General features: G+C 33.6%; 1 protein-coding gene and 1 pseudogene across 1 annotated transcript; both read left to right on the top strand.

Moving 5' to 3' along the window:
• The first annotated feature begins 1,852 nt into the window (after window positions 1–1,852).
• LOC109020562 (serine carboxypeptidase-like 7) lies at window positions 1,853–6,921 on the top strand. Its single transcript, XM_035684037.1, has 14 exons — window positions 1,853–2,065; window positions 2,194–2,339; window positions 3,396–3,472; window positions 3,547–3,669; window positions 4,123–4,225; window positions 4,711–4,748; window positions 4,872–4,973; window positions 5,167–5,253; window positions 5,359–5,523; window positions 5,680–5,751; window positions 5,853–5,971; window positions 6,322–6,435; window positions 6,559–6,613; window positions 6,715–6,921. The coding sequence occupies exons 1-14, from the start codon at window positions 1,941–1,943 to the stop codon at window positions 6,796–6,798; spliced, it is 1,410 nt and encodes a 469-aa protein (XP_035539930.1). The 5' UTR covers window positions 1,853–1,940; the 3' UTR covers window positions 6,799–6,921.
• Window positions 6,922–7,173: 252 nt separating this feature from the next.
• LOC109019507 lies at window positions 7,174–16,141 on the top strand (annotated as a pseudogene).
• The last annotated feature ends 8,176 nt before the right edge of the window (window positions 16,142–24,317 follow it).

Raw genomic sequence — 24,317 nt, 5'->3', positions numbered from 1 at the left:
ATTTTAATTTAAATACCTTTTTATTAATTTAAAATTAACTATTTAAGTATTATTAAATCTTAATTATTGAGAAAAAATTTAAAAAGTATACAACTTCATTAATAGTCACTTCCTTAATTATTAAATAAAAATATAATAAATAATAAATAATAAATAATAAATAATAAATGATCAATGACAGGAGAATAATAAATCTATCATTATTCATGAAAATATATTGGGGCCGAGGATGACGGTACATAGCAAACAGGCTAGATTATTAGCTAGCGATGGAAGGTTGGTTATGTGCAGACTGCAAGGCACCTTCAGTACCATCTCTGAAATTTGAAATTTATATATTCAGACGTTGTAGCAGCAGTAGCAATCTCACAATGTGGCTGTCTATAGTAGAACTTGTTCATGTATTGCTCCTGTTCTCCAACTTGGTTGAGAGCATTCTTATTGTATTGGTCAAATCTATCTTCAGATTTTAGTTAATATCACATGAATTTATATTTGTCTATTTCATTTAAATTCAATCCTCACGTTGAATTATCTATTTACTCTCTATATAATAATAAAATATTATTATTTTAATAATTCATTAATTTAATTTAATTTTATCACATTTTATAGTTCTACCAATTAAATGTTAATAATAATTATATTCTAATTAAATTAATATTAAAAAAAGTATTATTAAATGTTAATAATAATTATACTCTAATTAAATTAATATTAAAAAAGTATTATTAAATGTTAATAATAATTATATTCTAAATGTTAAATTAATTATATTTTGATTAATTTAATTTGTTTGCTTGGAGTGAGGAACTAATATTTTAATGTTTAATGAAGCAATTGTGGTTAGCTATATTTGGTGAAGCACTGTAGTTGAAATCCAAATTGTTTTAGAGATGTCCAATCCAATGTGGGGTTTTTTTGACACAGATTATCTAAATTTTAATCATCCTTCAACTTTAGCCAAGCCAATGAAGATGCTCTGAGTCGCAATCCATCATCGACACTCTTCATAATTCATATATAATTCTATTCATTTTCTCACATCATTACACAATAAATAACTTAATTTGAAACGTAAGTCATATGTATTTCATATGAATACATATTTTTCCCCTAATAAAAATTAAGAAGTAAAAAAAAAAAATAGTTGAACAGAACGATACATGATATTTCGTCGATCCTTGTGTAAGAGTTTTATTTAAACTTTATGTCTCATACACTCATATTGATAGAGTTTGGAATAGCTCAAAATTTATCAGTTAATAAATGAGTTATAATGGGATAAGAAAACTCCTAAAATTTTTTAACAGCCAGAAGTCTATAAATAGTACTGATCAAGGGTTAAGGATTCTCATCTACAGCATCATTGTGCATCTAGTCATTGAAAGACACTCGGAGGTAAAGTTATTAAGGTGATCATTCTCTCATAATCAGTTCAAAATCTTTATCAAATTGTAAAAGAGAGATATACATTTTTTAATTGTTGTTATTATATTAGTGTAGATTATAGAAAATTAAAGATACAATTATTAATATTGATCTTAAAATATTAATATTTAACACCTTTATCATGCATTTGGTCGTTGGTAACTTGGTGTATACGAACTAGGAAGGTAGCTCCGTAGCTACCAGTTTTTAAACCTACCCGTCAAGATACAGTCACCTTCTCTTCCTACATCATTTCCCACGAGCTACAAATTCAAATTAATGATATCGTCGGTACCTTCGATATATATATATATCTACTAGGCTGCCTTGGTAACTTAATTGATACTGTTCATATATATATATATATATATATAGGGGCCGGGGATGATGGCAGCATTGACTAGATTATTAGCGAGGGAAAGCTGGTTATATGCAGACAGCTGTGCACCTTCAGTACCACCTCTGAAATCTATATATTCAGACGTTGACGTAGTAGTAGTAATCTCACAATGTGGTTGTCTGTAGTAGTACTTGTTCATGTATTGCTCCTGATCTCCAACTCAGTTGAGTCGCAGTCCAACATCGACACTCTTCCAGGTTTCCCTGGCAAGCTTCCCTTCAAACTCGAAACCGGGTCAGTGTGTATAACACATGTTGCATTACAGCATTCCATATATATATATATATATATATATATATATATGTATGTATAGAGAGATCAGTTTAATTATATGCATGGTTCTGCTTTTACATGAGACAAAGGTACATTGGCGTTGGAGAGTTAGACGAGGTGCAATTGTTTTATTACTTCATCGAGTCTGAAAGGAATCCCAAGGATGACCCTCTTGTGCTTTGGCTCACCGGTGGTCCTGGTTGTTCCGGTCTCTCGGGCCTTTTATTTGAAATTGGTATCATATATTTCTCCCTTGTAGCCATCTCTGTCTATCTCTCTGTTATTTAATTTTTACAAATCATGGCTGAAAAGCTCTTCCTAAACTTAATAATAATTTTCGGTTTCGTGGCCGCGTCCACCTTTCCTGAGAACGTGTTTCGCACCCTATAATTAATTCAACTAGCATAATACTTGGAAGATTTTTTTTCCCACAAAGGGTAGTGATAGGATTGCTATCCTGTTACTATACAAGTGCATTTCAGATTTTTTTAATTTTTTTATTATTATTTTTTTAAGTATTTTTTTAACATTCTTAATTACTAAGAAAAAATTAAAAAAACATATAACTTTATTAATACTCACTTTCTTAATTATTAAGTAAAATACAAAATTAAAAAAAAGTAAAATACAAAATTAAAAGAATAATAGATGACTATTAGTAAAATAGTAACTCCATCATTATTCAAAGGAATAATATTTAAGAGTACAGCAGATCGTTCCTTTTTCAGCTTTTTTTTTTTTTTTTTTGTGTTTTTCTTGAAATGAGGACAAGTACACATGAGAACATGGTTGTTGCAGCCAAAGTTATGAAGGGTCGATAAAATATTAATGGCTTGTTCCCTTTTTGCTGTGGTGTATTTGTCCGTGCCTCAACCACATGGAGGCTGTATTATTTTGAATAATATGTGATTATTTTTAGTTTTAACATAATTAGTTACTATTTGCTCTTTGGTGCGGTGGAAATTTATCCGCTTACATTTTTATTACTACTTAAAAATTTTAAATAAAAAGAGAGATAGACATGTCAAGTAAATTTTACAATACATATATTGTAATATCTACTTGTTGTGTCTAGCTATTTATTTCCTATTAATGAGTCTTAATTTCAAACATAAACTTTTTTTTTATAAGGGGGGTGGGGTTTCGAGCATAGGTTTTACATTTGGAGAATCGGGTTATATATTATTAGGCCATCAAGCTTTTGGCAAATTCAAACATAAAAGAGTGTTGTGGACTACTAATTTTTGCTAATTCATTGACTCTATGATTTGGCGCGCATTCGTGTGTGTAGGTCCTTTTACTTTTGACTATGCAAACTCTAGTGGGAACAAACCAACGTTGGAATTGAACCCGTACTCGTGGACAAAAGTAAGATATATTATTTGATGTGTAAACTAGAACATAACATTTTATGATCGAAGTAATTTGGGTTGAACTTTTAGATTGCGAACATAATATTTTTGGATGCACCGGTCGGTACTGGATTCTCATATGCAACAACTTGGGAAGCATACAACATCAACGATACATCGTCAACAGCACAAACCTATGAATTTTTAAGAAAGGTGAGCGGACTCGAATTAATTTACCGAAGGGCCGGGGTTTAATCTCAATATATATATATGTATGAATATACATGCATTTAGCAGAAAATTAAGAATATCTCCACGATCACGGTTCATCTAACCTAACCCAACCGACGTTAGAATTAGTAGCTTTAATTGTAATATTTTAGGATAACTCATGCATGCATGTACAAACATATAGGTCTCGTTTGGATATAGAAATAGTTTCATCTCATCTCATCATTAAAAATTTCTCAAATTCGTACATAAAATATCATAAACAATTCAACTTTTTTAAATCTCAAAATAATAATAATATTAAAAAATAATATTATAACAATATTTTATTCATGAACTTTCAACTTTCATCGATCTAAAATCATCTCATCTCATCTCATCATCCAAATGAGGCAGATACTTACTTTATTTGAGACTTTGTTATATATATTGTAGTGGCTCATGGCTCATTCCACGTTTCTCGTAAATCCGCTCTATATTGCCGGCGATTCTTATTCTGGAAAAACCGTCCCGATCATCGTTCAAGAAGTTTCAAATGGTAAATTATATATTATTAGTTAAGCTTCGATCCAGTTTCATTCTAAATAAACTATGTTAATATGATTTCAAAATTTAAACAAATTCGTATATATTTTGTTGATCACATTAATTTCCTTTTCGTTTTCATCATTATTTGGAAGAAATAGGAGAACATCCTTATTGTTATCCTTCTTGTTATCATATGTGTTAGAATATAAACGATATTTGAGTCTTAGGATTTGCAAGTCTCATTTGAAAAAAATGGATAAATTTAAAACTTATATTAAAAATCATTTTTTAAATGGTAGACTCTACTTTTTTTTCAAATATAGTATGCGGAACTTGCACACCCTAAAAGTACTGTATCTAACATTACTCGTATTAAAAATAACTAATCATGATCTCCACTAACAGCTCGATAAATAACAAAAACAGAGTTTTATTGTTTTTCTATATATGTTAGTTGTTGCGGCATGATTACTCGTCTTCATGTGCATGTTGTAGGTAACGAGATTGGACATTGGCCACCATTGAATCTCAAAGTATGTACTTATAGCAATATATATATATATATATAGTCATTTGAATTGCATTTAGCTCAATCGTATTGATCATTATTAATGTCTTATATCCGATAGACTTATAGTTTGGAAAATTCGACACAGGGTTTTGTGATTGGTAACCCACTAACACATGAGATTTGGGACACTAATGCAAGACTAAAATTCGCTCATCAAACAGCACTTATATCCGATAGACTTTATCAGGTGAAGTCCTAATCGATCTTAATTAGTTAGCCAATGAATGCTTTTAGTAATATTTTTCTACGGAGTACTATACTTGTTATTAAGATTCTATATAATTCTATTCCAATATTATATACAATGTATAGAAGTACCGATCAAAAAAAATATCTCATTCTAAAACTATGTAATTTATTATCTATATATGTGCTTATAGTCAACTAAAAGAAACTGCCAAGGAAGCTATATAAATCCAGATCCAAACAATACACAATGTGTAGAAGATCTTCGAGAGGTCAATGAGGTGAGTAGGATTAATTAAGAACATTCATTCTGGATTACACAAGTCATGATGTTGTCAATTAGTTTGATCGAGCAATGAATATTAATTTAGCGATGGAATTTGTAGTGCATAGCAAATATATATATTGCGCAAATCTTGGAACCAAATTGCGCTTTTTCACAGCCTCCAAAGCCGAATAAACTCTGGAGTTTGAGCCCTCATCTCGATGATGATAATTTCATAGATATACTCCATTCAACACCAGATCAAGTTCTTGAACCATGGTGTCGGGTATCTCTCTCTCTCTCTCTCTCTCTCTCTCTCTCTCACTCACACACACATGTACACAAATTTCAACTCTTCGAGATGAGATGTGCTAGGCTAGCTGGCTAGCTCTATCAAAATTATGACTATTTTATAATCATTCAGCATATTTATTATTTCCAGTTCTATAACTATGTGTACTCCCTCATTTGGGCGAATGATAAATCGGTGCAAAAGGCTCTCCACATTCGAGAGGTATATAGTAGTACGTATGGTAATTATAATCGAGATAGAATTTGAATTCATTACGGTTTGATGATCACTAAGTTTGTTTAAGTTGGCTTGTGATTGTTCAGGGAACCATAACAGACTGGGAGAGATGCAATTATACCCTAACATATACACACAATATCATAACAAGTATTGATTACCACCAAAACCTCACCAAGAAAGATCTTCGAGCTCTAGTTTACAGGTACTACGCACGTACTAGATCTAAGTATATATGCACCTTCTATGAGAATTTCGTTACTCATACTTATCGATCGAACAAGGAACTACTGTAATAAATTCCTGTGATTGCCATGCCAAGCTTATACCCTCCCTCCCCTGCCTTGGGCTTAGCTTGGTGTGTCAGTTTAACCCTAGTAACGATTATCACGGTTTTGTTATAGCCACGGTTTTTCTCTACCACAAATGAGGATAATCAATAAAATTGAGGTGCCGTAAAGTAATATATAAATACACACATATATATATTTGGAAAAGACTCTATTTCAAAATTCTCTTAAGTTTTCCTAACCTGAAGAGCTTTTCTTCGTGTAGCGGTGATCACGACATGTCAATTCCATATGTGGGCACATTAGAATGGATTGAATTGCTGGACTTGTCTGTAAAGGATGACTGGAGACCTTGGTTTGTTGATGGCCAAATTGCAGGGTGAACTTCCATGACCACCTAATTAATTTGTGACCCTACTCCTTTGATCTAGACAGTATGATTTTCCATTTTTTTAATTTGCTACAATCTCATGCATGATAAATCTCAATTTGTTTTCTTCAGATACGTCACGATCTATACAGAGGAAAAGTACAGTTTGACATTCACAACTATAAAGGCAAGAATTATCCATGCTTCGCAATATATATAATTCCCTATATATCGTATTCAAGAAAGAAAATCTGTTATGCATATATAATGTCGTTTTGGTTTGTGCAGGGCGCGGGTCACACAGCACCGGAGTACAAGCCTAAGGAATGCCTTGCCATGATCGATAGATGGTTTGCTTATTACTTTTTATAGTGAGAATTGTAGCTCCAAATTATGATCAAACGGCTTCTTTCTCATTAGAGTGAGCTCGTTTTTCTAATTATTATGTAATAATTGGAAAAGTACGTACAAGTTCCAAAAATAAAAGCATGCTAAAAAGTGGTTGTGGTTCCTTGATCGTCGGGTAGTCGAGTTGCTGTATGTTGTCAGTCCTTTAATTAAATTAATTAAGAAACTAACAAGAAACATACTCGAAATAAAAACTATGAAAACTGAAGCATGAAATTACACACGTGAACCACCACCCAATAGTTTTTGGACTGGATTTCAGTAAACTTAATTGATTTCGGAATCTAAGAAAAAACTTTGGTTTTAAGACCAGTAATTAAATAAATCGGCTCCGCGTACATGGATGATTTCAGCCCAATAGCCATAAGTTGAAACCAGGCACTCACCCACATCAACCATCAACTTTGGGCTTCGTGCTACCTATTTTGGGCTGTCCCACTTAGTAGCCCAACTTTTAATTCAGGCAAGTACTTGCAAAAGTATGAAAAGAATTGTTACTATTTTGTTTAGCAAAGGTTTTCCTTAATTGATTACTTACTTCAAATACTCAAAATCCAGATACAATCTACCTCAATAAAAACAAAAATCTTGACTTTATAGTCACACACATCATACTTTTGCTCTCCGGTATTAACCAGACACGGTGCCATCTTGTTCAGTTGCAACCTGGCACTCCCTCTCATCTGCTTATTGTAGCCTCTTTGTTGGAGTTAGTACCCACTAAGAAATGCAGAGACACCGGGGAAGAGAGAAAGAGAGATGAGCGGTTGTGATCTTTCCGACCACATTGGGCAATTAGAAGACAGCCCAGAGTAGGTACTGACCACCTCCACGTGGCTAAGAAAAAAGCGAACTGGGATTCGGGCCTGGATGGTGGTGGATACAATGGGAAAGGCGCATGTGGTGGAAGCCGGGAAGCATGCCATCATGCGCCGCACGGGTCTCCCCGCCCGAGACCTCCAGATCCTTGACCCAATTCTCTCCTACCCATCAACCATTCTAGGCCGTGAGAGGGCGATCGTGATCAATCTGGAGCATGTAAAAGCCATAATTACGGCTCATGAGATTATTTTGCTGAATTTGCGAGACCCATTTGTGACCCCCTTTATTGAGGAGCTCCAGAGGTGTCTTCTGAGTCACCACCACGCATCTAAACATCAGGTTCGTTGGTTGGAGGTGTTGGTTTTTCATCTTATAAATAATTAAAATATTTGATGTAAAGTGAAAATAATGTGAACCATTACTATTGTTCAATGTATCGGTTCAGTTATTTAGATTTTGTGTCTTGGTACTTGAACCAATGTGTGCCTCTTAGGGATATGAGTCTTAACCGCTTCCCAACCAAACAAAAGGTTGTGTCCTTTGGTGAATTAGAAACATTTTCAATGTATTCTCTAATATTTGAGAAGTTGTGACTTCTCAAAAGTGCTCATTCATTTAAGTTGTGACTTTTCACAAACACTATTTCATTTATGTGATGTGACTTTTCACATGTACCCTTTCATTTAAATAAGTTGTGACTTTTCACAAGTACCCTTTCATTCTCTATAAATAGGAAACCCCACCCACAAATTCATTAACTCCAAATTCTCTACAAAACTTAGAGAAACACATCCTCCTTCTCTTTGTCTTTCTTTCTTTGGGCTTTCGCTATTTTATATCGAGTTTGAGGATCTCTTTTTGTGTGCACTGACGAGGAGATTTACGGGAACTAACGTTGTTGTATCTTGGGAGTAGACTGTCAAGAAGTTTAGTGCATGTTTAATATTGGAGGCGGCGGAATCTACTCTAAGAAAAGTGTCTATCACAACGTGCCTCAACACTGGGTTTTCTCTTTCAAATTTATTCTTGTTATTTTACATATTTTCTAGTTTACAAAGCATTTCAGAATATTTCCAACAATCTTAGAGTACATTTCTCTTTGTTAAACTAGAGGTGTGTTTTAATTGATTGGTTGCCACCAGGACTTCAAACGAACCTATTGCACCAGAGAAATTTGGAGGTATCAATTTTAAGCGTTGCCAAGAAAAGATGAAAATCTTTCTTACAATGCTTGGATTATATTTTGTTATTGAGAATGATCCTCCTTCTGATGATTTACATGAGCCCGCACGTACTATTGAATTGCAAACATATGCAGAAAAATATAATTTGTGTAGATGTAGGATTTTAAATCATTTAAGTGACACACTTTTTGATGTTTATCTACACATTAAATCTGCTAAAGATATTTGGAATGCTCTTGATAAGAAATATGGTGTACAAGATGTAGGAATAGATAAGTACACCGCAAGCCAATTTCTTGGTTTCAAGATGGATGATTCCAAATCTGTGGTAGAGCAAGCCCATGAGTTAACTATTCTTTACCATGAATTGGGCCAACGGGGAATGGGTATTACCAAGCGTCTCCAAGTTGCTTGTACAATAGACAAGTTGCCTCCTTCATGGAAGAATTTTAGCATATCTCTTAAACATAAGACTGAAGATATGACCATGGAAACTTTGATCTCTGCCATTAGGATCCAAGAACAACACTTGGAAAATGATCCCATCCCACCATTGGTTTCTGATTTTCAGTCTAAAGCAAATATTGTAGAAGGCCATAAAACTCATAAGAACCCATTACATCAGAAGTCCAAATTCAATAAGGGTAAAACTAATTATGAGAATAATTTGAAACCAAAATCCTATATTAACAAAGATGATAAAAGACCCATTTGTTTTAACTGTAACAAACCGGGTCATTTGGCCAAAAATTGTCGCTATAAGAAGAAGAAATATCAAGGCAATGAACAACCAAGATTGCCTAACCCACAGGCTCATATGGTGCTTTCCGGGACTGACTCTGTTGGAACCGATGAACAGTATGTAACCATAAGCCCCCAAGTTTATCTGGCTTGTAATGCTACTGATTGGATAGTAGACACAGGAGCCAATGTACATGTCACTTCTAACCGTAAAATTTTTTCAACATATCAGGATACAAGCAGCATGAAAGTGATGATAGGTAACTCCACCTCTGCACAAGTATTTGGAGTAGGAAAAATTGTACTCAAATTAACATCTAGAAATACTCTTCCTTTAGAAGAAGTATTTTACGTACCAGAGGCGAGGAGAAACCTAATTAGTGGATCTTTACTCAATGGGGCAGGCTACACATTATTATTTCAATCCAATAAAGTTATTGTAACTAAATATGGGTCATTTGTGGGGAAAGGCTATGTGAGTGGTAGTTTGTTTGTAATAAATATTCAAAATAATGTAGTAGACAAATTTGATTCTAATAATAAATTTGTATTTTCTACATGTTCCTCTTCAATATGGCATGCTAGATTAGATCATGTTAATTATCATAATGTCAAAAGAATGATGAATTTAGAGATTATTCCTAAAGTTCCTGTTGATTTGGATAAAAAATGTTTAATTTGTGTTCAATCAAAACAGCCTAGAAAGCCATTTAAATCTATTATAAGAAATTTATCGCTACTTGAATTAATTCATAGTGATGGTTGTTATTTAAATGGTGTATCATCTAAAGGTGGTAATAAATACTTTATTTCCTTTATAGATAATATGTCCAAATTTTGTTATGTTTACTTGATGAAAACAAAAGATGAATTATTTAGTAAATTTATCATCTATAAAACTGAAGTTGAAAACCAATTGGAGAAAAAAATTAAAATTATCAGGTCTGATAGAGGAGGTGAATACTCCTCTAATCAATTGGCTCAATACTGTGAGGAGAATGGTATTACACATGAGAAAACTGCTCCATATTCTCCTTAATCCAATGGTGTTTCTGAAAGAAAAAATAGAATCTTGATGGATATGGTCAAATGCATGCTCTCTAGTTCCGGCCTACCTGAGCAATGGTGGGGGGAAGCAATACTTGCATCTTGTTTTATCTTGAATAGGGTACCATTTAAGGGATCTGACAAGACACCGTATGAATTCTGGAAGGATAGAATACCCAATATTAATTTTTTCAAAGTTTGGGGTTGTCTTGCAAAGGTTAATTCTCCAAAAATTAAGAAAAGGAAATTAGGTCCAACACAGTAGATGCAGTATTCATTGGGTATACTAGACATAGTTCTGCATATAGGTTTTTGATTATCAAATTAGAAGTCCAAGGTAATGATCCCAACACCATCATGGAGTCTAGAGATGCAACATTATTTGAAGATCTATTTCCTTTCAAAAATAAATTAGAAAGATCTTTACCTACAGTAAGTTTTCCTTCCACCAGTAGTCAACCTACGATTATATATAATCTTGATAGTGTATCTGGATTAGAAAATGAACTTGGAAGATGAAAACGAGTTAGAAAGGAAAAGGATTTTGGACATGACTTTTATACTTATTCTATGGAGGAAGACCCATTGACTTTCAAGGAAGCCATGCTTTCTATTGATTCTACTTTCTGGAAAGAAGCAGTAAATAGTGCGATAGAATCTCTTAAGATTAATGGTACTTGGAATTTATGTGATCTTCCACCTGGATGTAAAACCATTGGATGTAAGTGGATTTTTAAAAAGAAATTGAGACCTGATGGTACTATTGATAAATTTAAAGCTAGGCTGGTTGCAAAGGGCTTTACACAAAGAGAGGGTATCAATTATTTTGATACATATTCTCCTGTTACTAGAATAACCACAATTCGTGTTCTAGTTGCTCTAGCAGCGATCCATAAACTTGAAGTCCACCAAATGGACGTAAAGACCGCATTTCTAAATGGCGATCTAGAAGAAGAGATATACATAGATCAACCAGAGGGGTTTGTGGTTCCAGGACAGGAAAGAAAAGTTTATAAACTTATTAAATCTCTCTATGGTTTAAAGCAAGCTCCTAAACAATGGCACCAAAAGTTTGATGAAATAATTTTATCTTATGATTTTAAGATAAATGAATCTGATAAGTGTTTATACACTAAAATAGTTGATGGTGCATGCGTAATGCTATGTCTTTACGTTGATGATATTCTCATCTTTGGTACCAATATAGATATTGTTCTTGATGTTAAAAAATTTTTATCTAAGAATTTTGACATGAAAGACATGGGAGAGGCACATGTAATTCTTGGTATTAAATTAATGAGATATCGTGATGGTATTAACATAAATCAATCTCATTATATTGAAAATATTCTTAAAAAGTTTGAGAGATTCGAATGCAAACCTGTTAGTACTCCTCTTGATCCTTATTTGCATTTAAGTAAGAATCTTGGAGATCCTGTGTCACAACTGAGATATTCTCAAATTATTGGTACGTTACTGCATATTGCTAATTCTACTAGACCTAATATTTCATATGCTATGAGTAGACTTAGCAGATATACTAGTAGGCCTGATAATTCTCATTGGAAGGCATTAGAAAGAATTCTTAAATATTTGAAAGGAACCATGACATATGGTATCTATTATTCTGAGTATCCCACTGTATTAGAAGCATATAGTGATGCTAGTTGGATAACTGACACAGTAGATCGTAAGGGAACGAGTGGATATATTTTCACTCTCGGTAGAGCAGTTGTGACTTGGAGATCTTCTAAGCAAACTGTGATTTCACGATCTACTATGGAAGCTGAATTAATAGCCTTAGATATTACCGGACATGAGGTAGAGTGGCTTAAGAATTTATTATCAGAAATTTCACTAGTTAAAAAACCAATGCCAGCTATTTCTGTTCTTTGTGACAATCAAGCTGTGATAAGTGTTTGTAATAATAAACACTTTAATCATAAGATGAGATATTTAAGTATCAGACATTCTACGATAAGATACCTGATAAAGAATGGATACCTGACTTTGGAATATGTAAAGTCAGAAGATAACCTAGCGGATCCTTTGACGAAAGGACTTGCAAAGTCAAAGGTTATACGTACATCAAGGGGGATGGGACTGAAGTCCATTAATTAGGTCACCAATAGTGGCAACCCAACCTTTCTGACTGGAGATCCCAAGAAGAAGGTTCAATGGGAAGAACAAACTATTTGAGTGACTGGATAGCATTATTAAAATATTATTATAGGTTCATCCCTAAGGTGTAAGTGTTACAAATGCAATGGCAAAAGAAAAGCGAAATGTTTTGAATGAGTCCAAGACTAAGGCGAGGTATTGAATTGCAGGTACTCTTGGAGGACTTACCTATGTGAGTGTGACTGTGGGGCCGCAGTCTATGGCAATTGGGCTATTTCCTAGAGCGCTCATTAATCCAAGATACGGTGCACGGCTTTTATGCACCACCTTGAAATGAACCTGATATATGTCGTACTATGTGTGTGGTGTGGAGAAGCCTAAGTTAAAAATTCTGGTTCAAGACTTGGTTCACCATGGATCTTTCAGATGGAAACACACTAACACTAGGTAGACGTTCAAAGCCGCAAGCTACCTCTATTGATGCATAGTACTTAGTCCAAAGAGAAAAAAAATTGTATTCTATTCTGCTCTTTAAAATATTTTAATCAGGTGGGAGATTGTTGGTTTTTCATCTTAGAAATGATTAAAATATTTGATATAAAGTGAAAATAATGTGAACCATTACCATTGTTCAATGTATCGGTTCGATTATTTAGATTTTGTGTCTTGATACTTGAACCAATGTGTGCCTCTTAGAGATATGAGCCTTAACCGCTTCCCAACCAAACAAAGGGTTGTGTCCTTTGGTGAATTAGAAACATTTTCAATGTATTCTCTAATATTTGAGAAGTTGTGACTTCTCAAAAGTGCTCATTCATTTAAGTTGTGACTTTTCACAAACACTATTTCATTTATGTGATGTGACTTTTCACATGTACCCTTTCATTTAAATAAGTTGTGACTTTTCACAAGTACCCTTTCATTCTCTATAAATAGGGAACCCCACCCACAAATTCATTAACTTCAAATTCTCTACAAAACTTAGAGAAACACATCCTCCTTCTCTTTGTCTTTCTTTCTTTGGGCTTTCGCTATTTTATATCGAGTTTGAGGATCTCTTTTTGTGTGCACTGACGAGGAGATTTACGGGAACTGACGTTGTTGTATCTTGGGAGTAGACTGTCAAGAAGTTTAGTGCATGTTTAATATTAGAGGCGGCGGAATCTACTCTAAGAAAAGTGTCTATCACAACGTGCCTCAACACTGAGTTTTCTCTTTCAAATTTATTCTTGTTATTTTACATATTTTCTAGTTTACAAAACATTTCAAAATATTTCTAACAGGAGGTATCTATCCTAGTCAATGAGTTTCGTTTTCGTTATTAATTAGTTTAGATATACTTTGTCAGTTTGTCTCTCCTTAATACCATCATTTCGTCCATGCCATCAATCATGTATGACACGCGTGCTACGTATTTAGTTTTGCCGGCCACATATGGTTTAATTCGTAGCTAACGCGCTATATCCTCTTTCTATTCGTTAGCCACGTGTTTGAGTTTCATCCTAAGTTCAAATCATTTTCTGTTTATTTTGTCCTTACTATTTAAAGATTATAATAACATCATAGGTTCAACCTATGATTCAAGTTAATTACTAGACTTTGTCTAAAAAAAAAAGTTGATTACTAGACCAATATGGCTTTTAGACAGTACTTGAGGAGTAGACCAGACCTCCTTTTCTTTTCTTTATGCTGGTTTATTGTTTCTTTTTGTAGCTTTTGTTATTTATTGTGTTGCTTTTTCAGGAGGGCAATGGTGATGGTTCAAACGGGAAGAATTTGTATGAACTAGATATACCGCATGAGTCAACGGTGTCTGAGAATCGAGATGAGTCGAGTAAGGTGGAGGGGAAGCGTGACATTGAGAATCAAGATGGATCAGCAGTTCTTCCATTTGAGTTTGTTGCATTGGAGGCATGCCTCGAGGCTGCTTGCAGTTGCTTAGAAACCGAAGTAAATGTTATTCCCTTTTCCATTTGATAGTTTTTTCTTGCGTGTCAGCTTGTGTGTGTCTGATATAGCTTACTTTTATTTCCTCTCCGTTGTCACCAAACTAGGCAAGGACGTTGGATCAGGAGGCTAATTCTGCGTTAGATAAGCTGACTTCAACGATTAGTACTCTCAATTTGGACCGTGTTCGCCATATTAAAAGCCGCTTAGTTGCTATAACCGGACGTGTTCAAAAGGTTAATTTGCTGTGTTAGGATTGAGAACCAATACGCATTTTATCAATCAGTTAAGGATAACGCCTTGTACATTGTTGTTCGTATATAGTTTGGATGACAGAACAATTGAACCACACTGTTGTATTCCATATTTGCTTTTAATTGTGGTACTCATGCTCATGATGGTTCAGGTAAGGGATGAATTAGAAAACTTGCTAGATGATGAAGAAGATATGACTGAAATGTATTTGACAGAAAAGTTGGTTCATCAAAACCTAGAAGATGCTTCTGATTCCTCAATGAATGAGATAGATGAAATGGTTGATGAAGCCTCTCAATCAGATATGCATGATAGGCACGTAACTAAATAAGTCTCATTTTTATCATATAAATTACAACCTTCTATTGGCTTCTGTCGCATCTAGAATTTCCCATTGCATTTTATCAGGATGATGCCTCCCGAAATATCTTTGCAAACTGGTGGGTGTTCCAATGTTTACAAAGGTGGACATAACCCTGACAACCCTGGTGGGAACCGAACTAGCACTAGTCACAGTGGTGGGAACAAGAACCTTGATGTAAAGGAGCTTGAAATGGTCTTGGAGTCATATTTTGTGCAAATTGACGGTACACTAAACAAATTAACCACGGTATGCAAACCCATTTTACCACTCAATTTTCTCTTAGGGGTTTTCTCTTTCCATTTCTTATAAACATAGGCACCAACATAGTTCAAAAACAATTGTTCTCGTGGCAAAAGAATTTGGTATTTCTCTAAAAACAAATCTCTGTTGTGGTTTCTTTTATTTCAAGCATGCATTCGATTGACTTTTCCATTGTTAGCATACCTCATTCTCTTCTGGTGGTTGTCTCTTGGAAGCTGAGGGAGTACGTAGACGACACAGAGGACTACATCAACATAATGCTGGACGACAAACAGAACCATCTCCTGCAAATGGGGGTCATGTTATCAACAGCAACTCTTGTGCTGAGTTCCTTTGTTGTTGTGGCTGGCATTATGGGAATGAACATCAGAATAGAGTTGTTCAAGGATCAGGTACTAGGGCCAAAAAAGTTCATGTGGACTATTGGGGGAAGCACTGCTTGAAGCATATTCTTATATGTCTTTGCTATTGCCTTGTATAAACGCAAGAGATTGCTAGAATGGTGAAGGGAGATAGGCCATCAATTTCATGCATCTTTGTGCCGGTCCTGCTGGACAATACTATATAGAGAACCAAAAGATCTGTTTCTGCAGATCTACCCGTTACTGTATTTTTGTGGTCACTGGTCTTTTAGCATGAATATCAAAATCGAGCTGTTCGCTGTGGAGAGATCAGGGATGCTACAGTTCCTGTGGACTGTAGAGGGTTTTGACTGCTAGTCTCATCTGTTGTGTAACTGAGCTGCATTTATTTTGCACAGACAACCACAACTTTCTACACATCTTACAATTTCCATCATAGACTGCTCGAAATAAACATGTTGCAACATGCGATTCAAACCCAAGAGATTTTCTGTTAAATAACGTCCGTGCTATATTATAAAGGGAGATGAATACAGAAAATTACGAACATATAAATCAGTTGAGCCGAGGCTTGAGAGAAATCGTTCACTTAAAAAGTTTTTTTTTTTTTTTTTTTCATATCAAAGTCTTTGATACTTTAACCCCTCGAGTAATACTGCTCTTTATTTTGAATATTATCATTTTTAATCATATCAATTTGCGTTACCATAACCCGCGCAACACCACATATGTAACTCCCAGAAAACAAGATGCAGAAGAAAACTTCCGTCGCCGATCACCTTGCTCGCATTAAAGTCTAGTAATTTCTTCTATCTCTCTCTATTTCATCAATGCCTATAACAACCTCTGCTACCCATATTTGGTTTTCGAGGAAACTGGAAGAAAATGAACTGAACGAAATAACAAAGAAAATAACTCTTTTCTTAACTCTTTCAGATTCTTCTTTCTTCATGATTTCTTTAAAAAAATATATATTTTTTTTTTTACTTGGAATCCGTTTAGTTGTGGTGGAATTGGTTCAATGAAGGAGCTCGAATCCGAAATCTAGCCCTTTTTTATTTTTATTTTGAACGTAACGAATTGTGAAATGTAAAATGAAAAAAAAAAAAAAAAAAAGGAAGTAAAAACACGTTTCCGCTTCTTCAGAATGCATTCATGAAATTTTAAAAAATGGAACAATGCTGAAATTTATCGAAGTTCTAAATCATGGAACGATGGAAATTAGTGAAGGAGTTTTGATTTTGGATCATTGCATTTGTGAAAAATGTCACTTAACTACCATAGTGGAAGTGGGTAGATGTGATCCCTGTCGATGATTCTTGGTTGCAGCATGGAAGGAATTTTACTGGTAGGTTCATTTGATTTAGCTGCGCGCTTTGTGTTAAGATTATGTGGGAACTCAACTTCATGATTTTTTTTTTTTTCATCGTCATTTTTGCTTGCTCAAAGAAATTGAGGAACTGCATATCCTGTTCATTTCAGTGTAGGATCTAATACACTATACCTTCTCCTTTCATTTCGCTTCAAATTTCGACCCGTTTCGGCCATTCCTATCAAATTCCAGCCATTCGGGCCAAAATTGACGTTTCGGTCTCTATTCTATTTTTGACTGTTTTTGGAATTTTCTTGTGTTTGAATGACATTTTTATAAATTTTAAATTCAGATAGTATTTAATTAATTCTAGAATATAAAATGTATTTATATAATTTTAATTTTTTTATAACTTTAAATATGTCCCCTCATTCTCTCTTTTTTCAAATATCATTATTTTTTATAATTTCTCTATTCTATTTTTTTTTTCTTTGTTTTTGTGTCTCAACTCAAGTTTGTGATTTTTTCAAAGAATATTCATTTTATAAATTTTCAATTCTTCCATATATATACACACATATACATGATTAACACTTACATATATATGTATTTATTCTATTAGTTGTTAATTTATATATACATATAAATATATATATAATTAATTCCGAAAGGGTATACCGGAATTTATCGATATCGAAATATTCCGTTTCAGTATGTAGAACTCCTGAAATCGGCGCCTTCATTCCAAAAAGGAACTACTTTTTTTTTTTAAAGGCACATCGCATTTGATTTGCATGATAAGTGTTTATGTATATATATACACGCACTTATGTCCTGTGTTTATGTTTATATTATGTGCACAATATCATAGTCGATTCACGACAATATATGTTTTGATCTGTCACTCTCATTGTTGTTTTTTTCCCTTCTAAATTTCCAGTCATCGAAAGAAAGCTGTCAAGGCGAGTATGTGGTCGTAGATCCAGCAAATCATGTACAATGTGTCAAAGATCTTGCAACATTCAAGGATGTGAGAAAATTATTATTCATTGGAGTTGTTCTTCTTTTACCATATTTGAAGACAGAAAATAAAATTCAGTTTCAGTTTTATAATGAGCATTAATTCAGAATGACTAACTGAATTGGCGTATAATGATCTGTACGTAGTGCATCGCCAATATTGATGTTGCATATATTTTGGAACCTAATTGCGCTCTAATCTCTCCAAAATCAAATGGAATAGAATGGCTGCATCAAGCAATTATGGAAGAAAATCAGAGGAATGTTAAACAGCTCCTTTCATGGTCTAAACCACCCCCTGCATTATGGTGCCGGGTAACCTAATCATCTGCTTTTCTGCCCCTGCAGCTTTCTCGATCGTACTCTATATGCATAAATTGATATATATTAATATTTATGGTACGAGATCATGATCATGATATTGTAAACTATATAGCTTAATTCTTCATTTACTTACAGAGTTATACTTACGCGCTTTCTTACATTTGGGCTAATGATGAAAATGTACAAAATGCGCTTCACATACGGAAGGTAGGTACGTGTATATATATATATATATATATATATTTATAGACTGCCACTACTGTTATTAATTCCTAACTCTGCTATATATGATGACCCTCAGGGAACCATCAAGAACTGGGGGAGATGTAATAAGACCATGTCGGCCTACACATATAATGTTATAAGTACTGTTGATTACCATCGTAATTTCACAGAGCAGACAGGTTACTGATGATCTCTGATTTACAAGTGAGAGCGCATCACTTCATATTTCTCTTCTCTTTTTTTTCGATATATTTGAGTGCTTGGTGAAAAATATATCAAAATGAATAATACTACGTACTGCTTCTCTTCATCTTAAATTTTGATATCTTCAATCATATTTGTTAATACAGTACATTTTTTAACTCGATTAATTAATATTCTAATGATTCCCCTCCCCCGCCCTCCGTCTAACGGCGGAGACCAAGACCTGTCTATTTTATATATTGGCACCCTACAATGGATAAGAACTCTGAATATGACCCTCAAAAGGGGTTGGCAGCCGTGGCTTGTGGAGGGTCAAGTTGCCGGGTTGGTACCTCGTTAAGTTTTCAAATTGAAGTCATGATCTCTAGACTAGCTGTATTGTCAAATTTAATCTGTTTTCTTGCCTGTATGAAATTCCACTAGCTAGGATGATCTCACTGGCCTGAAGAACTATTTTTTTTTTCTTTTAAAAATCATGGCAGATACACAATGAGCTTCCACTACAACAGAAAGGCTCTTTATGGATGACATTTATTATCCCAAATTATAGTCATTTCATCCCAAAATATTTTTTGGGACGAAAAAAATTTGTCCAAGCTCGTTCCAACAACACTGTCCCAAAAGATATATTGAGAGGAAAATTACAATTTCATCTCGAAAAATATCTTTTGGGATGAATTTGAAAGAAACCATTCGAACACGTTCGAACGGGAATTTCTTTTGTCACGATTGAAATTCGTCCCAGAATATCGTTCGAACGGTTACAATTTTACGTTCGAACATGATTAATTTGTTTGAACGATTGCAAAATACGTTCGAACGCAAATAAATAATACACAAGTTCGAACGGTATAAATTGCGTTCGAATGTTATATGATCATTCGAACGATAACTATTTTATTTAAACTCAAACTAAATAGACATTCATAATATTTGAAAAAATACATTAGAAATTGTTTAATACTCACAAAAATTTTATAATAAGTGTGAACGAACTAAATAACCGTGAGACTGGCATTGTTCGTATATAAATAGATAATCCCAAAACCATAAGTTGCTTGGAGGCATGTACTGTTGCATAAGCTGTTGCATTTGGAGTTGCAACTGTCTTCTAAGCTCTTCTTGTTGTTCTTCATGTTGTTTGAGGTCATCTCCATGTTCGCTTGTTTTGTCAATTGAGCCTTTAACTCATGTTGCCTTGCAGTTAATTCTTCGATTCTGGAATTCGCATTCTCTAGCGCTATAAAAATCATAGATGCAAACCCAGATGAAGAGGAAGAGGGAGAAGGCTTTACACAGTGACACAAACCCCTCAAATATCCTAAACGTTGACTAAGACTTGTGTAAAAATATCAATATCATTTGTTGAGAAATTTTGATCTGACACAGATTCAACACGTAGGGCAACCATTTTATCCTAGACATATATAAGATAAATAATTAATATCGTCATAAATATTCTAATATATTTAATTAAAACAGGTTATAATACTTACATAATTTTCATGGGTATCAGGATGAGTACACTCTTCATTAAGATCAGTGTGCGATGCAGCATAAATTTTGTTAGATCATAATTGTTATCTGAATCTTACTACAATAAATATGTGTTAAGATATAAAGTCATTATGATTCATCCAAATAATTAACTATATCCAATAAGAAAAATAGCAATACCAATTTCTTAGAGCGGCGATAGAAAAATCTTGAACCTGCATGATGATTAATCTTCAATTTTGATCTATTTATTTTGTTTATAGAACTTCACTCCTGCAAAGAAATTGAAAATATTATGAAACGAAATGACAAATAGGACAAGTAAAATAATTAAATTGAATTATACCTAATATGATGTATTCTCAAACATGTCACAAAGTTTTTTCCCCTTAGAAAATTGGACATCCTGAAAAGGATGTTGGCGTGCATCTTCTTTCTTCTCAAACTTATTATAATGATCATAACACCTCGCCTTATATTTGCAGAATGCATTACCCATAAGCTCTTCCACAGTCTCGCCTTATATTTGCGGAATGCATTACCCATATGCTCTTCCACAGTCTTACGCTCCTCTTTCCGCCTAAAATTTCATTCGAAATCATCCTTAAAAAAATAGTCACAAACATATTATCATTTATAATATTCTAAATTTAAGTAAAATATAGAAATTTATTCTACTAAATCAATATTTTAAACATTTCCAAACAACGCTTCTTGATAAGCTCTTTAACATCTTGGGGCACTTCCTTCCATGAAGTCGTTGCCAAAGGTGCATAAGTTTGTGTAAGAGCATTCACATGCAATGCAAGCCAAGCTGCTGGTTGTCTTTCGCCTCCGGTATGTTCGTTAGGAATGTTAACCTTAATCTTACCCACCTTACGATATTTTTTCAACGTCACCCCTCTAGTGGTTCCTTGACCTTAACATGATTGTACTGTAGATTCTATAAAATATAACATTGTAATCAATCTCTACTATATGTCTATTATAGGACCTTAATTAGTAACTTTTATGAGTATTAGATTTTTACCTTGTTCTGTAAAGTCAATCTCTAATGGTGAGTCTGAATGAGAGCTAGGAACAGGTGAAGATGGATTGCGAACTTCTTTCCTCTTTGGTGGCATAATTTTAAACTACCGATACATTCAATAAGTAAAATATTTGTCATCAAGTGTAATGTTAACGTATAATTGGTTAATCATAATCTATATCAGTTTCATTTGACAATTCGTTCTCATCATCTGTAGATACTTCAGATGATTCAACATTTTCTTCAATTGTCACATCAACAATTTCAGCCTCAATATCTTTTTTATTTAATGGAATCATCTCATACTGGCTCAAATCCAAAAACAAATTTAAGGTGGGTTGACTCTCTTGGTATGCTTCTTGAGTAGATGGGTCATCTTCTTCTTTAACTTATCATTCGGCCTGAGGGATAACATAATATATATTTGTTAGATAATATTTTTGTATTGCTCTTCATTGATTTCCTAACTCCGAGTCATCTAAGTAGAATACTTGAGATGCTTGAGAAGTCAAAATAAAAGGATCATCTTCATACCATTTTTTTAATGTATTAACACTTAAAAAATATTTTTCATCAAGGACTCCAGTTCAAAAATTGCTTAAATCTCACTAATCACACTTAAACAGATACACCGCAAGCTCTCTCAAATATTTCATTTCAATTATATCGGTAATAACCCCATAGAAATTAATGTTTTCTCCATCATGACTTCTTTCGACTAGGAGACTACTATTTTGGGTTTTCCTATAACAATTTCGATTCATTGTGTGATACCTACTTCTCCGAAAAATACATGTAAAATATCGAGCAGCTCGTCTCAATGGGCCACGTGCCAATCCATACAATTCATCCGATATATCATTTGGATTATTCTCAAGTATTTATACAACCTACATATTGAGTAAAGCATATATTATATCAAAATTTAAATCAATATTTTTTCATTGATTATTAAGTAAAGCATATGTAATGTCATTACACGTTCTTCAAACCATCTCGAGTTCTTCATGTTTCTGGTTTATATCATTTACTCTCAGTTCCTTGAGCACGTTAATATGATCACTGAAATTGATGATTACTACAAATCTTTTATATTCTTAGAACTTTTTTAAAGTAAATGAGCGAATGTAAATTAAGAAAAAGTTATAACTTCAAGTGGTTCTCTATCTCAGGGCAATTGTTCAGCACGTACCACTGAGTTTTCTCGAACTCTCCCACACAAGTTATATCCACACACTGCACCAATTGGACGTACTTGTTAGGAAAACACAGAAAACACATTCCATTGTCTCGCTTGGTCAACGTGTATAACACATGTTGCATTATTGCATTCCATATATATATATGTATGTATATGTATGTATAGAGAGATCAATTTAATTATATGCATGGTTCTGCTTTTACAAGAGACGAAGGTACATTGGCGTTGGAGAGTTAGACGAGGTGCAACTATTTTATTACTTCATCGAGTCTGAAAGGAATCCCAAGGATGACCCTCTTGTGCTTTGGCTCACCGGTGGTCCTGGTTGTTCCGGTCTCTCGGGCCTTTTATTTGAAATTGGTATCTTATATATCTCCCATATTTCTTATCATTTTCTTAATTAATTATTTAACATGAGTACAATTAATATTATTTTAAAGTTAGTAGCTAGATGATCAGAAACTTGGAATAATGAATCAGTATGTATATAAGTAGTACTACTACATCGAACGTCCTGTTGAGTTATTAAGGAATAAAATATATATAGTCAATTAAACTCCATACACGTACAAATAGAGAGCTAGATTAGAGGCAGCTAGGCTTGGTTCGTATTAATCGGTTGCTTCAACCCGACCGATCACCAGAGTTGCGGTTTATAATTTAGTTCATGAGATTTGCTACTCAATATCATCCTTATATAGACGAGGCCGTGCAGCTATTTTATTATACTTCATCGAGTCCACGTACGACTTGCTGCCAAACCGTCAGCCATCTCGTCAATATTTAATATTTATAAGGCTCTGATTAATTATATATGTTATATACAACGCGGTCAATGTGCATGCCTTTCTTAAATTATATTATATGTTCGACTTCTTTACTTTGCCTGTTTTCATAATGAATATTTGTGCATGCGTGTCTAAATAATTTAAGATAGAGCAATATTATTCATGATCATGATCTTCTTATTGTTTCAACATCATGTGCTCTCAAATAATTTAAAGACTATTTATTATATTTTATTAGTCTATCAAAAACTTGATGTCACATTAAAATATATTGAGAAAATAAAACTTAAAAGATGATAAATAATATTTTTTATAACTTAAAAGGCTTAAATAAACTACGTCAGTAAGTTTAGTTTCATTTGTGAAAATGTTCTAATACATGTTGAACCAAAAATCCCCTTTATTATCAGTCTGAGAATTCTTAGCTCGCCTAGCTTTGTGCCATATATTCTGCAAGCAACTGTTGGTGCAAAGGGGCTCTAAAATAAAAAATAGTAAGAGAAAAATTTATTTTAAAGGACATTATAATATTGTTTTTCTTAAAATAATATTCGTTTCCACCAATAAAAGTATGCATATGGGTTACAATCATATTTGATTTTAAGATACAATGAAATCTAAAATAAATCTGTTTATCTAACTGTATTATGCATACACAAAATTAAATTCAAATATCTTCAAATTTTACTATTCAACTAAAAGATTATAAATTTGTCCTTTACAAAATGAATAAATCATAATATATAACAAATTTTTAAGAAATGAAAATTTTAATTTG

The sequence above is a fragment of the Juglans regia genome, chromosome 13 (genome assembly GCF_001411555.2).
Source record: "Juglans regia cultivar Chandler chromosome 13, Walnut 2.0, whole genome shotgun sequence".
In the NCBI taxonomy this organism is placed as follows: Eukaryota; Viridiplantae; Streptophyta; class Magnoliopsida; order Fagales; family Juglandaceae; genus Juglans; species Juglans regia.
Note: the sequence above shows the minus strand (reverse complement) of the source record. Positions and strands in the feature narration are given on the sequence as shown.